Consider the following 18,016-nt stretch of genomic DNA (forward strand, 5'->3'; position numbering starts at 1 on the left):
GTAAGATAACGTCTCTCTTCTGTGATTGTTTTCTATTCTTTCTGAGTCTTAGGTTTATTTCTTGAATCTAAGCAAATACTGAAAATAACCTGAGTTTCAGCTGTTCACTGAAACCGAATCATTTATGCGTTAGCCAACTGTCAAGGCCTTGATGTTTAGACAACAGAAGTCTTAGGTTGTTGACATCAAATAGGTAAGAGCGTAACTTCACTTGACAGTGGGTCCCTGGCCTTTTAGATTCAACCGCTGATGACTGGTGTACGGGCGGACACATAACGAAACATTCGTACCGGTCATCAGGGTAACCTCCAGGGGGCATCACAATGTACATGCCTGAAATTTGTGTTTGTATGGACTTACAGATGAGGTGAATTGATGTTGGAGGTCACAGGTCAAAAGTCAAGGTCAAAAAGGTCACCTATCTCAAGAACACTTTGTAGCACAGGCTTCAAATTTTGTTACTCCAAAAGCACCATTGCAGGCATCACAATTATCCTACCACCCAGCTGTCAGTCATCTCAATAGCCCAACCATAGCCAGCAGAATGCAACCCCTTGTGTAATTTCTAATTGTGAAATTTATTTAAAACTACATGATATTGAAAAATGTTTAGTCGTAGTTTAGTCACATTTTTTCACCATATCAAATATCTTTGAACAATACCCAGCCCTACAGAGAACTGACCTCTTCATGCCTGATCCTATCTTTCTCTTCTGCACTTTTTCCAGCAGCAGGTTCTTCCATGACAGGACATCCTCCTACACCTGAATCTTGTAAATCAAAGGCATCCTCTTCTGTCATGACAATACAGAATTTGGATAAATACATTATCTGACGAATATATCCATTACTGACAGCAGCACAATTTTAATGTCTAACACCTTATAAAAATGTGTCTTACTTCTTTGTTGGCCAGTGGAGCGAACTTGTCTACTGCTCTCGCAAGACTGTTGATGTGTTTCATGCCTGTTACTTTTTTTGGGTTCCATCCAAAGCCTTTGACCCATTTGTTCAAAATGTTCCTTCAAGGTCTCACTCTCCACTGGACTGCAACACAGGTCTTCACTTACAAGTCTACAGATTTTGTCCACTGCTTCCTTTGTCAGAAATTCCAAGATAGAAGTCAGCTGAGTCTGAAAAGAAAAAGATGGGAGATTTGGATGAGTACAACAAAACAATCAAATAAACCAACTGTATTTCTGTGAGGAAAGAGAAGTGAAATTATGAACTTTATTAATGCCACACAATTAAAATAAAAAAAAATAAAAACTGACAGCATTTAACCACTGAACCAAAACACAGTACACAGTACATGACCAGAGATGTAAAATGGAAAGTGTGGTGCTTTGCAGCACTTTCCAGAGAGGCACACGCAACAAACAAATTCTCAAAGTTAGTGCTGGGCGGTATACCGGTTCACACCGAATACCGGTGTATATTTTCGTTATGATATGAATTTTTAATATACCGCCATACCAGTGTATTTGATTACACTGTGGGTGGAATGCTGCATGGCGCGACATTGTTTCAGACGGGACCCTTTTCATTGTTGCGCCTCTAATCACGCATGGAAAAAGTAAACAGTGGAGGCTGTGGCACAAGACACCTCACGGTTTCCCCTTTAAGTATGACGCAAGGCTTACTTTTTCCTTTGATAAAGGATTTATTTACGGGTGTTACACAGAATACCTTAAATTGTTTCCCTAGTTAAAGAAAAGCGTTTGCCTAGATTGGAAGGGATTTTCCAGTAGGCTAAAAAGAAAGATTGTTCAACAGCTGTAACTGGTGAACCCACCGAACACAGGAAAGCTTAATGATCTTATCATTCATCTTACCTTAATAATATTCGCTGAAATTATACAAGTAGCAAGTAAAGCATGTTACAGACATGAACTGAACATACTACCTGGCTAGTTAATCATGATCTTGACAGTCATCATCAGTGCACTGAAACTAACTTTTTTGTTAACGATTTGCCTAGCTTGGTAGGCTAACCAGACATCCACGTGAATTCTGTGGACGTTAGCCTACCACTAACGTTATGTGTAAACCACACAATAACAATACGGCATGATTCTGATGGGCCTACTTGACAGAGGAAGCATATTAGTGGAGTAGTCTTTTCAGTAAGTCACACTTGTTTTATATTTCCTTTTTATATGTACTTGAAAACTGTATAATGTAGCCTACCTTGGCTTGAACTTGAAGCAAAAGTATAATTATTGCAAGTTGCACTACTTTTTGTGTGGGTTTAAAGTTTGTGAAATTTGCATAATAAAAGTTCTCCCCGTTAAAACTGAAGAAAACATAGGTCTAGGCTACCCAATGAGGACAAGTCAGAGCGCATGGAATCAGATCATGACATTCGATTTCTTTATGTTCTCTTATTTGCATGTATACCGAAGTATTCTACGTTCTGATAATAATCAGAGTAATGATTACTTCAAGTATTAATGTGCATGTAACCGCGCCCAATGTTGCCAATTAAAGGTTCCATTTGACACCGTCATAATGAACTCAAGCTACCCGTTTGAATGGCAGTCAATGCAAGTTCTAGATCTTCACAGTAGAATTCTGGAATGACTTGTACAAATATTTTACTCCTCAAAGATGTTTATATTGTACAGCAAATATTTAGGTCCAGAGGTCAGATCTGAAGTCAAGTGCCTCCACATCTGAAATTAAGCCTTAGGGGGGTGAAGATTATATGGTGAAACTTTCATGCTTTAGTCATAAAATGCACAATACTTCTTATAATGTGAGCTTAACAGCTCCACTAATCGCAGGATCAATTAACTCAGTGGTTCTCAAACTTTTTCTTTCATTCCCCACTTTGATCAAGGGGGCTTTCTCGAGCCCCACCTGTCCATCATCGCTCTATAGAAAGTATAGGTCAAGCTCAAAATTGTCATATTTATAACGTCACTTGCTAAATATACATCAGTAGGCCTAACAAATAACAGTTAGGCTACTAAAGATAAATATCAGTTCAAAAATAGAGAAAATAAAAATCTAAATCAATGACCAATAACATCAGTTTTTTGTCATTGACAAGGTGTCAATCCTTGCTTCAAAAAAAGCTGATTTCCAATAATACAGCAAAAGGGCCAACTATATGCTACCATTGTGTTAGAAATGAAGTTCAACACTCTCACAACCTCGTTCAAAATCTTATTCAGGTCAAGCCTTGATGCGAGCGCTTCCCTGAATGAAACAGTCCGTCTGTTGCGCATCGGGCACTACCCTTTTTATCACGACGATAGCATTTCTTTTACCTGCTATCGTCTGTGCGCCAACCGAGCAAAGTCCCTCACAGTTTTCCCATTTGATGTCCTGTTCTGCCAGGTAGACTAATTGTTGAGATCAATGTTGAATAGTTCATCTGCACTGGCCCTACTTTTGGCATACTCGCAGAATAGAATATCTTCGCCCGCTGTCAAGTTAACAAAGCGGACATAAGCAATAACTTAACCACCTTTGTAACTGTCTTGCAAGGCAAAACATGAGTGTTTGCGTTTGTCAAGCAGTTGTTCTTCGAGATCGCAGAACAGCAATTGTGTCGTCGGACAGAGAGCCAAGACATCCTTCAATTTTACTGCGCTCGTCGCGAACATAAACAGGTTTTTTTTTTGTTTCCGCTGCAATTAAAATTCCGACATCAATAATTTTTTTCGGACTATGGTTCCAGGACAGACTAACATTTTCATCTGGTCAATGATGGGCCTACAAGAGTCTAGATTACCTTGTTTGTGTTTGTTTTGTGAGATGGAGGTGCATTCTCGTCAATAAAGGAAGACACAGGCTACAGATTAAAAAGAAATCTCCGTTTTTTCACGTCAGCTCGCACCCCACCTGGCATCCCAGCTAACAATTTCTGGTTAGGAGAACGTTTTTAGAACGTTTTTTTCTTGGTTAGGGGAACGTTGCCTGAAAGTTGCGAAAGTTGCCCCATGGTTCCCCAGGAAAGTTTTCTTGACGAAAATACAACGTTTTTTTCTGGTTATTTATTTTGGTTAGCAGAACGTTCTCCTACCCTTTAGGGAACTTTACAATATTTGGTTGCATTAACGTTCCCCTAACCTCCCAGCAACAAAGTGTAAAGGGGAAAAAAATATGAAGAATTATCGTGACATCCAGACATGGCTCCGCTGTACTCTCGCCGTCTGCGACGACAGGCTACTTGTGACCTGGGAGAGCGAACATCTCTGATGATTAAGGCAATGACAATTCACTATACGTATGTTCTTTCACTTACCATTAGCTGCTTGCTGAACTGCGACGAATACGACCCGTTAATTTACGTATGTGTCAGCTAAATATTTAAATGCGGTTAGGTCTAATACTTTCTTGTCTACGGTGTCTTTTTTCCTATAATAAACGATTAGTCAGATCAAAACATCAGCAGAGCAGGCGCTAGCCTAACACACTGTTTCAAAATTCAAAACTGGCTGTTTTTATTGCATCGTATGCCATTAAAAGTCCTCGGTTCAGAATTATGATGGATTTTGGTTTATTTTGTTTTAAATTGGGACTGGGAATTGTGGGATAGGCTGAGTGAACAACACAGTAAACATAGGCTATAACTTGGACTACGTGTTAATATAAAACAATTCTCCCCCGGGAACATTGTGCTGTTTAAGATGCAGTCTCAACGTTTGAGAAAGAATTCGTTGGAGTCCTCATCATCATATTTTCATAACAAATAAAGCTTTAAAAACATGAATGCATTTCAGGTGCCACTCTAATCGATAATGGATTAATCCAACACTATTCCGTCAGATTAGTTAGCATGAAATCGTTGTGTGCCTGCCTGGGACTATGGCTAGCTAGCTCTTCCACCCGGTTTACCCTGTACAATGTTTTTTAAAAGCCTGTTGACTGTTGGACTTAATGGAACAAGTGCATGGAGAACGATGTGAAGAATGTGATCGATACCATACAGCCAGTAGCCCACGTGAGTAACTTTATCTCTGTGTTATCCAAATGTCTTAAAGTTAGTGAGGTTGAGCCTGCTAACACACCAACACACCAGAGCTGGCTGTTTTTTTTCGAGATGGAAGTAGGCTAGCTTTTCTCAACCTAGCTTCTTCTCGCGCTGGCCCCTTCTTAGACGGGCTGGCTCTGGTCGGCCGAATATCAATCCAACAGAGGGGGGAAGAATAGAATAGGCCTATATGTCGATTTTGCAACAAATTATTCTGATTATTAAATTATTATTAAGTTGCAGTGTGGCTGCTGGCCGTGTTCAATTGGAAACTCATAGAAACTCTGGGGTGATTTTCATCAACAATAATCAACCCCACGCACATAACCAGAAAATACCGATATGGTTATACAAGTAAGATACCAAAAAACAACTATGTAGCAACGTTGTGTGAAAAGAGAAATGCAACCAGAATATAAAGTTTTTTTCTTTAGTTGTAATAACGTTCGGGGAACTTTGATAACCTAACGTTCTCTCCAGGGTATTAGAAGGTTACTGATAAACTAACCACAGGAGAACCAACGGCTAACGTTATTTGCTTGCTGGGATTCAACAAAAATATAAGATTTCTTTTTTTTGTTGTAAAAACGTTAGGGGAACGTTATTTGTTTTGACAACCTGGAGATAACGTTCTCTAAACGTTATTAGTAGGTTGCTGAAAAACGAACCATAGGGGAACCAAAAGCTAACGTTACTTAAAGTTAGCAGAACGTTATTTGCTTGCTGGGATGTCTCTGCGCCTCACAGTTTGAGAAACGCTGACTTAATACCCGAGTTAAGGCTTTGTGCAGCCTCGATATGGCTAGATAGCCTAGACATGTCTAACTTGCTTCGTAGGATACCCCACTGGTGAAGTGAAACCTCTGGGCCACAACGCAACTCTCCTTGGTAACCCCCAGCGTTCATGGTTCAGTCCAACCTAGGGTGACCAGATTTCTCTGAACTAAAACCGGGACACTTTTGTGCGTGATCAAATGTAACGTCAACATGCGACAGGTGAAACTTTTTTTGTAGCCGTCCAAGCCCAAGCGGTAGTGGGGGCTCGGGGGTGTCACCCCCGAGAAAATGTCTTAAATATTGCTGTGTAAATGCACAAATTCTGTGCACTTTCAGTCAGAGATTAGGGCCTGCACTGTCTGACTCCTAAACATTCCTCACCTATTATCTAGCCTATGCATGAGAAAATGTTTTGAAAACGAAACTCAACCATATTATTTTCTCAACCTTAGTTTACATGATGTGAAGCTGAGATTCCAGGCTTTCAAAAAAGGTATGGTTTGCCACCTTTTTGGTAACGACCAACCCCTCTGGCTCACGGACTAATAGGTTATTGAGAATGATGACTTTCTCTTCAACATTGTCGTAGTGTAACCTGCTAGCCATTAAAACCAGGCAATGAAACAATGTAACGTTGACTGCAAAGATTGTGCAGACTGTTGCGATTGACTGGCACACGGTCACACACTCACAAATCATACGTCGGACGCTTTATGCTAGTTTCTGCATGGGTCTAGGTAGTGATCTGGCTATATTAAAACCACACTTCAATAGTGGTTGGTGAAAACCGGGACATAGCGTCCCGACAGGCTTTTGTCGGGACTCGGGACACGCTACTCAAAATCGGGACTGTCCCAGGAAAACCGGGACGTCTGGTCACCCTCGCACCCCAAGCGCAAAAACACAAAGTTAAAATATTGAGTCAATGTTTGACTTTCGAACTTCTAAGGAGAAAATCCCAAGTGTACTCAATGCAAAAAACAAAACACGCAACAGTCCGATTTGCAAACTACTGGCACTACTACTGCTTGTTGTCTATGAGGACTATTTTCAGATGCTGCGTACGATATCACTGCGCCTATGGTACGTTTGCAAGTTGCCTTGATTATTACACCAGATGAGAGTGTAGTTCCATGTCAAATCAGCCTAGAAAAACGCCAGGTTTCATTTTCAGTTGGTCTTATTGCACTTTCTAACTTGAGAGGAGACACGTTTTAAATGGGAAAATTACCAGAAATCTAAGGCTGTGTCTCATATGGTGCACTTGCACACTAAAAGCAAAAAACAATTTTTAGGGCATAGTGCATTCACACTGAAAAACAAGCGAAAACTCAGTGCTCTGAAAGTACCCGGATGGTGCACTAATGACGGACAAAAATTCAGTGTAAGATGATGGACACTACTTACACTAAACGGACGCCATTTTGGCTGCGTAGCGGAAGGGGAGGGGCTTTTCCCCTAGTTTTCAGATTTGAACTAATGGCGGCCAGCACCGAGATGGACGCAGAGGGAACTGCCGAGGGAACTGCTTCGTATAAATGTAAGTAACTTTAATGATTTTTTTTACTAATGTATACAACAGTTAGCCTCGCGAGCCATCCACGTACTTCCGGCCAAGGATTGCCTCCACTACGAGTCTGGCCGTGCTCCTCTGTGGAGCATTCTGCTCGGTAGAATTGTAACAGAACGCCCCCCCTCCAGAAAGCAGCCAATAAACGAAGAGACGGGTTGGTGGGGGCGAAAGGGGGAGGGCGCTCGTGACGATGACGTTAAACGCCTGCGCTATGTTGTTATGAGTAACTATCGCCGATTGGGTGAGAGCTGTCCAATCAATTCAAACCAGAACTGGGCGTTACTTCCCGCTTCCTGCAAGCGCTTCAGAGCAAAGAAATTCCAGACCATAATACGAAATGAAATGGTAGTATTATGGGATGGTTAGGACCAGGCTATACAACAGTATGCTGTAAACCTATCTCCCTCTCTGACAAAAGTTATGATTTAGTTGTTCGTTAGCGATCATACCGACTCAGTAGAGTTAGCACAACGTAATGTTAGCTGTTGTTTCTTAGCTGGTTAAGCCTATGGGTTAAGCGGTCTTTGATAACATTAGCAGCTAAGTGATGCATATTTCAAATGTTCCATGTTGTAGTTTATGTATGTCGTCGTTGTTGAATCTGCAGTTTGAGCATGATGAGGGAGAGGGAAGAGAGGAGAGAGAGGGAGGCGGCTAGTAGGGAGGAGCGCCTCATGGCAATTCTTGAGAAGCTAAGCAAAAAGTAGTCATTCTGTAAAATAATGTTATTCTGTAAGAATAATATGTTGTCCAGTCTTCAAATATCTTAATTAATTATATGTCGAGTTATATTAAAAATAATCTTATATACATCTTATCTTCTGTTTGCTTATTCTGTTTACTTACTCATGTTTTTTTTTTTTAATAGGGAGCTTGGTTACACCAGACATGTTTTTATGAATTGATTATTGATTGATTATTCATTCATTTAGCTCTATGCCTCTTGTTTGAGGTGTTGAATGAATGAAGACACTAGCTGGGTCTAATTTTACATTTATGCATTTATCAGATGCTTTTATCCAAAGTGACTTACATTGTTAACACTTGAAAGGTGAAAAAGTAACACACACACAATGTTTGTCAATCAGCCAAATTATTTATTATTATCTAATTTAAATGTAGTCGTGATCAGGGGCGTAACATGCTGTTGCCATTCTCTGTCTGTCTTCAGCCCCAGAGGCGGTTCCTGGAGGTGCAGGTGCTGGTCCTGGTGCTGGTTGGTCCCTTGCTGCTCTCCCAACATCGACATCAGCATCTGGCTCCAGGACGTCCCGTTGCTCACACAGATGTTGTGGAGAACAGTACAGCACACAATGACCTCCGGCACATACTTCACCTCCACCTCCAGAGCCTTGAGAAAAATGGACCGCCATCTCGTTTTCAGGACCCCAAAAGACCGCTCGACCACACACCTCGCCCTTGACAGATAGCAGTTGTATCTGGCTTGGAGGTGGTTTCTCACTGGCTGTCTGAAGGGCGTCATGAGGCAGATGGGGCGTGACAGGCAGGGGTAGCCACCATCTCCAATGATGCAGTATCCTGCGAGGGGGTATGACTGCTCATAATATATGGGGCTGTTTTGAAGGACTCTGGCGTCGTGGACTGACCCACAGTATCCTACAAACACGTCCAGAAATCTTCCGCCGTCGTCACAGATGGCCTGCAGCTGGACGGAATGAAACAGCTTCCTGTTAAAATAACAGGCAGCGTCCTCTGCAGGGGGCTTCACACGGATGTGGCACCCGTCAATCGCTCCTACAACCCGGTTGAAGGCAGCAGATCCGGCCAGGCGGGCAAAGCGGGCACCCAAGCGAGGGAGTTCCTCTGCGGTGGGATGGCGGACCACGTCGTATAGCAGAGCAGCTATCTTCGCACTCACCCTGTGCACTGCCCGGTGGATGGTTGCCCGGGGCATATCAAATGCCCGGGCAACGACACGGTAGGAAGTGGCGCTGGCCAGCCAAAAAAGAAACACCAAGGTGTCGATCTCTGGGCCCCAACCATGATAACACTCCCTCCCCAGCACAGCCATTAGGGCGTTGAAGGACTCCCTGGTAAGCCGGAAGTCCACCCGCAAGTCACTGTGGCCGTCAAAATACCGTGCCAGCAGTGGCACTGATTTATTCAGCTGGCAGTTACACCTGGGGTTTGGGGTCTTGCTGTAAGAAGCAAGAACATTTTATTTTAATAAAACATGAAAGTTTGCTGCATTCCTGTGTTTTAACCTCTTCCTTACTTTTTATTAGATTTTTCTTACTATGATATACTGTAACTACGATGATTTCTAAGGGTACGTTCAGACTAAGCGTCTTTTTTTGATAAAAGAAGTTGTGCAGACCGTTTTCTAATTTGTAAAAAAAAAATCTGCCAGCGTTTTTCCAAAAAGCAGACGGAAGCGTCTTTTGCTATAGTAACGTTACGTCACGGATACAAAGTAGCCTACAACGGGTACAAAATGTCGCGGCGAAGAAAATTGGCCTTAGCTATTGCTTTGTTTGACGAGGAGGAAAATGTTCATCCTCCAAAACGTAGGATATGGGTAGATGACATAATACGGGAAAGGGGGCAGTATGGTACATACCACCATTTAGTACGTGAGCTCCGTTTAAATACTGGTCGGTTTGTGGAGTATTTTAGACTTAACCCGAGTCAGTTTGAAGAACTGCTCCAATTAATTGCACCCGTTATCGCAAAGAATGAAACTACATTCAGAGAGACCATCAGCCCAGATGAACAGCTCTGCATTTGCTTGAGGTGAGTGTACAACTTTTGTACCAGTGTCATGCTTGCCACTGTTTGAAATAGACACTTACAGTCTCCCCAGATGACCATTATCATATCTGCGTCATCGATGGGGATCCACAGACCCCAAGAAGATCGAGTATGGGTGAACAGTGTGATGGCCAGCTTTGTGTTGGGTCTCATGCCCCATCCACACAGTGTTTGACAACCTTGCATTGTTTCTTAGAGACCAGGTTAATCTGTCTACTAGGGGCAATGAATATTTTTAAAATCTGTAGTCTGTATCCAGTTGAATCCAGTAGGCAACCTGCATTTTGATGGCACTGAACTTGCACTTACAAATGGTTATGGAACTTTTCTAAGAGATGCTGTTGACATTGAACATTGGCACTTTTTTTGTCTAGAACTGATGGACTGTTACACCCTTTCCTTTACTTATGTCAAAACCTGTTCATTAACAAAATTACTGTTGATGGCACTGTTGAAAATAAAAACACAAATGTTTATGGGACTTTTCTGGTCAACTGTGACCTACATTTAACTTGTGTCAAACCAGTTTTGTCTATGCTGTCATACATTTACGATTAAATTGCAGTGGGAGCAAAAGCAATCAGTAGGTTGAATTAAAGACCCAGATGCGGAAGTACATTTGCATTTTTACTTATGTCTTGAGCATTACAGGTAAATAACAATGTTGTAAGCTAGTAAATAGTCAGCATATAGACTGCTTTGCAAACTCAGATGTAAATAAGGTAATCATGAAGGGGTCTGCTGGTGAAAAGTCTTTGAAATCAGAAGTTGTCACTGGTCGAGAACTGTTGTTAGGAGACAGATCCTCATGTTCAGCACCCACTGGATCAGCCTGGCTGGATCACCTAAAGGGAAACTTGACACAGGCAAGAATGGTAGATTGTTAATCATTGTTATAATCAAATTATTTGAATTACACTCCAATGTGGGACATATCAGTCTGTTCTTGTGTTGCATATATTCATTTGGCAGACGCATGTGTTACAGTACAGTACACTTTTGTTTCCTTGTGTCTAACCTATAACTGACAATGGTAAGTTGACTAGATGTCGCTCGTTATCACAGCTCCCGTGTTCAAAGTATACAGTCAGGTTCATAGCAGTTCACCTCAGCTAACCGACAGCAAGCCGTTTAATGTGAGGATTGAGGAATCTTCGGCTTAGGTTAATATCTTCACAAACGTCTTGATCTTAAATGCAACAACCGAGGCTATAAATTGACAACTAAGTATTCCCTAAAGGTTTTTGGAAGAAAACACATATTGCCCTTACACAGTCTGTTTGTTGATTGCAGCTGACTCAAGTACCTGGGGCTAGTAACATTAACATGAAGCTAACTCACAACAGCGGTTTTCACTACATTTCTTAAATGAATGTTTGTGTGTGCTTCTGCCATTTGGTTTCAACAATAAGCGAATTAGTTCATTACTTCCTTAACGTTATACTTACGTGGGGATTTCCGATAGTAAGCCAGCATGTTTGCGGTAGGTTAAACCAGAGACATACCACAGACGCTAATTTGTCCTAGCGATTTATGCTAACGTTACTGATGCTAAATAGTGCTAACGTTCACATCTAGAAGCTAGCAGCTACGTGAAATAATAGTGGAATGTCACTTACCGGAAAACTGGAGTGATGTCCTCTTCTAGTGTCGGTTAGTACAGTTAATAGCAGAGAAGCCCATTGTATATCAAATATTTCAATAAAAATGTTCAGAGAGGATACGGTGATGAAGACTCAGGATCACGGCCGAGACGTCCACTCGCTGGTAACGTCAACCTCGACATTGGTCAGCTGTCAATCAAGTTGACCACGTCATTCATTTTTTATATCCAAATGCAAAAAAAATTCACCCCCCTCACAGTTGTCAGGGACCGGGAAACTACCGAAAAATACAATAAAAGTCCATGGGACCAGGCTTTAAAAACATGAATTTACGCTGTGAAAACGGACATTTTAACATGGGCGTCTATGGAAATTTGCTCTGTTTTAGGACCAGTCCCCAGCGGATTTTCGAGGTATTGCAGTTTTTCGAACTTCCGGGTAGGCTTCATTGTTCAGATTAGAATGTTGCCGCTTGACAGTAACCTACTCATTTGGACAACATTACTAGGGTTGGGTACCGACACTCGGTACAAGTACGTGATCGGGGCGAACGTCAACAGTAGTAACCATCCCGAAATACAATGTGAATTTCGGTGCCTCATTTCGGTATTAGATATGCAGCTGCTTAATCGCGCCCTCTGGTATTCACTGTTAAAAACGGCAGCGTCAGTGCACACACCACTGAAGGCTGTTTTCCAACGACAGCGAGTGTTGAGCTGGTGCAGCCGTTCGAAAGTCTTTGAACCATGGTGCTATCTAGTGAAACAGCCTGCATTTCCACCAGTTCTGAACCGAACCAAGGATGCGTCATCAACAATGGGTGTTGCATGCAAAAGCAAACGTTAATGAGATGCATAAACGGGAGAGTGATATGATCAGTTGTCCTATAAAAACGGCAGAAACCAGCTATTTAAAATGCTAGTCAATGTCTGCAGTGCATTGCTAGTTGAATCGTTTTGTTTACTCATGGCAACAGTTGATATCGGAGAACTCATGCTTTTAGCAGTGATACTGTAATACTGTGGTACTCCAGACACTTGAGTTGAGGGAAACTTCAAAGCTTTATTTATTAATCAAATAGCAACCGAGTTGCTGTTAGCCACAACTCACGCTAGCGCTATGACCAACTTCACTCTCGGAACCACACACACACACGCGCACAAACGCACACACGTAAACTCCACCCCCCCAGTTCCTCTTAAAGGGACACAACCATTTTGTGAACTCAAGGTAAAAGGTAACACATTTAACAGGATATCACAATATTCACAATTAAACATTGGGTTATTTATTTTGTGGGTTTCAAGGTAGGCTACTGCTTGCTCAATATGCTGTTGGTCAAATTTGACCTAGGCCTTATATTATGTGTGATAATATGTGCTTTTTTGTTTCATTATTTGTATATTATGAAAGCTTTTAGATATTGTTGGTTTGCCTCAGGAAAAAAAAACTTGTTTTCTTTTTTTTAAAAGTACCAATTTAATTACCGTTTAGGAACCTGCATCATTTTGAAAGTATCGATTTGGCACCGGTATCGAAATATACCCTTTCAATACCCAACCCTAAACATTACACAGCCCTATAAAGGCTAAGTTACCTTTAGTTTTGTTCTAGTGAAGGCCTACCGTTAACGTCTGGCTTTAGCTAGTCAATTCTGGCAAGCACACCAATTGTCTACCTGTTTTGTCCATCTGGAATAGGCGTAACTCTAGCTTTGCGTTCCATCCTTTCTGTTTTCGTTGTTGCGATATAATATCCATAATGTGTACTGAGTTGTGATTTAGCTTCACATTGTGTGCTGACAACGCTAGCCGAGTTAAAGAAAACAAATAGTTGCGCGCCTGCGTGCGTAATTTCTCCTGCTTACACAAAATGTGTGCGCGGATGTAACTCTGCATTAAGTTCATTTTGATAACGTGTTGACTAACTTCAGGCCTACTTAATATAGAAAATTGTAAATACCCTGATGGCATGCAGCTAATGGGATACTGTGCATAGTTGGTAGTATGGTAGGCCAATTTGGTGTGATAGATACACACGGGACATTTTCTCCCATTGATGAGTAGCCTCATGGTACGCTCAATGCGTACAGACGCACACCTGCAGGCAGGCAGGCAGGTGTGTGTGTGTGTGTGTGTGTGTGTAGCCTACTAATGAACCCAAACAACGTTGTGGTTCGACTGCACAATTACAATAGCACAACATAGATGGGAAGGATGGCCGTATAAACGTTCATTTCCCCAGCACCTCTCAAAACAATGCCCGTCCAATGAATTATCAAAGGCTATCAATCTGCTTCAAATCTAGATGATTTTACGAGTTCTCCCTACTTACTGAAATTCGCTGCGTGACGTGAGCACGAAATAGAATGCGAAATATTCAAATAATCGCATCGGTGTGTACACTTCCAGTGCGAAAATTTCGCACGCAAATTTTGCATTTTCGTACCGCAAATTCGTGTCGTATCTAGACTAGACTTTACACGGACCTGACGGGACCGTCTTTTTGGACTAGTTTTTTCGACTGATGAAAGTTAAAGCAACACCATGGAGTTTTTCAACCTTTTGGGGTTCGGGTACGAACCGGTACGAACCAAAGAACTACAAAATTTGACTGCTTTATGGCATATAGGGCCCACTTCCCCCACCACTTCCTCAAATTCTGTGTGAGCGTTGAATAGACAGTTGATGCCTTATAAACATGAGCTACGTGATCTTTTGGCGTTTGAAAAAAATAAAACCCATGGAATTATATTCATATGATGATATGCTGAAATGCATGCTATGGGCTAGGCTACCTGGAATAGCTATACATTTCACACGCAACGCAGGCAGTCCGAGTTTGCCCAAGACGTGAGAACTCCTCCTGCAGAAATCGGCTTATCAACAAAAGCATGTGTATCCTAGCTCTGTCATCTAGTCACTAGATTCTAGTGTCATCATGCTGCCAACCAAACTGCACGGGAGCTGGTTATGTGTGCTAGTTATAGGCCTAGCTCAACGTGTAAATCTACCGCCCATAGGCTACTGACCAAACAATTATCTTGAAAAACAAAGTTATCATGTGTAAGATTCTGTCATCATATTATAAGAGCTCTGCCTCTCCAAACATTTTGGGCGTGCAAATATATGCCACTATGGACGTGAATAGCCTACCATAGAATACAATATCTGGTGACCATCGATATTTTTTTTATGCTATACAGACACTAAAAATGACCACCCTAGATTAGGCTACTCTATTGCTCATAAATATCGTAATCGTTTTTTTTTTTTTTTTAAAAGTAATGACCAACAATGACCAACATCATCCCAATACCGAAAACGTGCACAGACCTGAGCTGAAAGCCTATGTTTACAAATGTATCACAACCGGTATCGTAGTAGGCTACCACATAATTTAATATTTAATGTGCAGCCTCAAGTCTAGCCTATAGGGGAGAACCGGCACAATCGTAACAGTTTTTTACTGTCTCAGTTCAAACTAGCTTTACACAAAGACGATAGACTTGAGAGCTGTGAAACTTGACCAGCACAGAGTCATACATCTATACTCCATGAAAGTTGAAACAGAATTGAAAAAATATTTTATAGTTTGTTTATAATTTAACTGAACAGTGTCATGTACCTTTGTTACAACCTAGACGCAGCCATAAAAAGTGCGGCACAGTTGTAACGGTATAGCGTCATGGTTGTAACAGTGCTAAAATCGTGTTAAAATCGTGAATCCTATAACATATTTTAACACAAAACACTGCTGGCTTAAACAAAGAACATCTGTTTTCATATATAATCAACAAAAAAATTCAAAATGTATGACTGTTAAAGCTAATTTATTGTATGAGTGATTAGCCATTGGAGACCGTATGATACGATGTTATGCTAGCTCAGAACAACCTTTAAATATGCTTATTTTGGTCATATCGACTTGATAAAACCTGTTAATATAGTTGATAAACTGCTTATCTCTTACATGTCTGAAGCATTTGGTCCAACACTAATATTTGAAGTTGCTGTGTTAACTCTAATTGAGGGTGATCGCGGCACAAAATCATAATCCATAACTCGCAATGATAACTGCTCACGCATGCGCGATAAAATCAGTTCATTTTGCCATAGAGACGGGTGTTACAACTAAGCCGCACAGGTCATGTTTTTATTTTCATTTAATTGCATTTGCTATGACTATATAAATCAAATGGCTCTCATGTTAACTTGAAACAGAGGGACTGGCGATATGAATGGCATTTGATTGAAGTCTACACATTAAAATTTTGCGACGCAAACTTAAACAAACAGCTGCGGTTTAAAATAAAATAAAAATCGCGATGCTTGAATTTGGCTCTTTTTTGCTTAATATCTCTGGTTGTATGTACAGTAGACCATTCATATTTGGATGGCTATACGATTGTAGATAATTACTTGATATGAGTCTATTTGCGTTCCTGTAGCTACACCATATCTTGAGAAATAAACACTGTTACATTTGTACCGCTGTTACAATTGTCCCAGTTCTCCCCTACTGTACGCTATGTCTAACTTGCTTCTGGTGTAACCGTGACAGATTTTACGACATAAGTAGAAGAAATTACCGTTTCCCAACTGTAGGGGGACCCCGAGAGCAAAACTTACATGTGTTGCTTTAAGTTAGACTGCCACAGACCGGATAGTTCTGTGTTAGTTCCCATAGTTACGAAACTGGGATTCACGTAAACCACACGGAATGGAACTCTCGCTAAAATAAGCGAGGTTTATCCGATATACAGTAAAATATAGGGTTTTATCGAAATAAACCTGGTTTAAGCCAGCCTTTGGCGAGGTTCAGGTTGAATACCCTAGCCTAGTTGTTCCCATTCTGCCTTGCGCGGTAGGCGCTAACCAGGCTAGGAATACCCCCCAGGTCTATGGGTACCCCCAAGATTAGCCTTTAGTTCCCGGGGCCCGGGCTATGTTGAGGCGATTGGCGAAAAGCGAATCGCCGTGACATTATGAGCCTAGTGAAAGTTATGTTACTTACCAAAAATGTAAGGTTATCCAGTGATTTCGCCTTAACATTAGCGTTAAACGTTCCAGTTTCTGGTGCATGTAAGGTTCCATTCGAGTGCTCGATTATTTTCTCCATCTCGCTCAACGTGGTCTTGACAACGATTTCCATAATGCTTTTGATACCGGAATACAGAAGCAACATCTTCCGAAATGTTATCGACTCGATTTGGGTGTTGTTGAAACGTTAAGGTAATTAATTAGTCAACAACTGTGTCCGAATGTTTATGTTTATAGTAGTGTGAAACTAGCGACAGTAAAGAAAAATCCAATATGGCCGCCATTCGCAAATCTTTCAGAATAAAAGTCGGAACATATTCATTGCTTTTTCAATTCATGAGGACGAAAATTTATTTAAAACTATATTGTGTTACAAAAGGAAGGTAAAGTTAGAAAATAATTAAATAAGACATTCAAATCAAAAATACACCTTATAATGTTATTTAGAATGTATTTTTGAATGTGCCTTATCTACCTTATTGCCTAGTGTTAAATTAAAACTGTGAAGCTGATCAAAACTATAACGTTGTGCTTATTTAAAAGGTGGGTTTATAACATGCACTATAATATTGCAGATATCTATTTGTGGGTACCAGGCCAAACTAAGTGTGTACCATGTCACATAATGGCCTGCCATTGACACACACTGTTGAACTTCAAATTGTGTGGCTGTGAAAACAATTTGTGCATGTGTAAAAGGGGGTGAAATGGTATCCTTAGAAGGTCTACTTTCAGAAAATATATAGATGTTTATACCGAATTCGCCTTTGTGGGTACCAGGCCATACCAAGGGTGTACCGAGTCACATAGGCCTGCCATTGACACACACTGTTGAACTTCAAATTGTGTGGCTGTGAAGACAATAAGTTGTGCATGTGTAAAAGGGGGGTGAAATGGAATCCTTAGAAGGTCTACTTTCAGAAAATATATAGATGTTTATACCAAATTCGCCTCTGTGGGTACCAGGCCATACCAAGGGTGTACCGAGTCACATAATAGGCCTGCCATTGACATATACTGTTGAACTTCAAATTGTGTGGCTGTGAAAACAATAAGTTCTGCATAAAAGGGGGGTGAAATGGAATCCTTAGAAGGTCTACTTTCAGAAAATATATAGATGTTTATACCAAATTCGCCTCTGTGGGTACCAGGCCATACCAAGGGTGTACCGAGTCACATAATAGGCCTGCCATTGACATATACTGTTGAACTTCAAATTGTGTGGGTGTGAAAACAATAAGTTCTGCATATATAAAAGGGGGGT

General features: G+C 41.1%; 1 protein-coding gene across 1 annotated transcript; it reads right to left on the bottom strand.

The window, feature by feature from the left end:
* Positions 1-6,999: 6,999 nt before the first annotated feature.
* Positions 7,000-16,998, bottom strand: LOC134099993 (putative nuclease HARBI1). The gene is made up of 3 exons (XM_062553041.1): positions 16,727-16,998; positions 8,476-9,493; positions 7,000-7,032 (listed from the first exon to the last, which is right to left on the bottom strand). The coding sequence occupies exons 1-3, from the start codon at positions 16,804-16,806 to the stop codon at positions 7,000-7,002; spliced, it is 1,131 nt and encodes a 376-aa protein (XP_062409025.1). The 5' UTR covers positions 16,807-16,998.
* Between the last annotated feature and the right edge of the window lie 1,018 nt (positions 16,999-18,016).

The sequence above is a fragment of the Sardina pilchardus genome, chromosome 13 (assembly GCF_963854185.1).
Source record: "Sardina pilchardus chromosome 13, fSarPil1.1, whole genome shotgun sequence".
NCBI lineage: Eukaryota > Metazoa > Chordata > Actinopteri > Clupeiformes > Clupeidae > Sardina > Sardina pilchardus.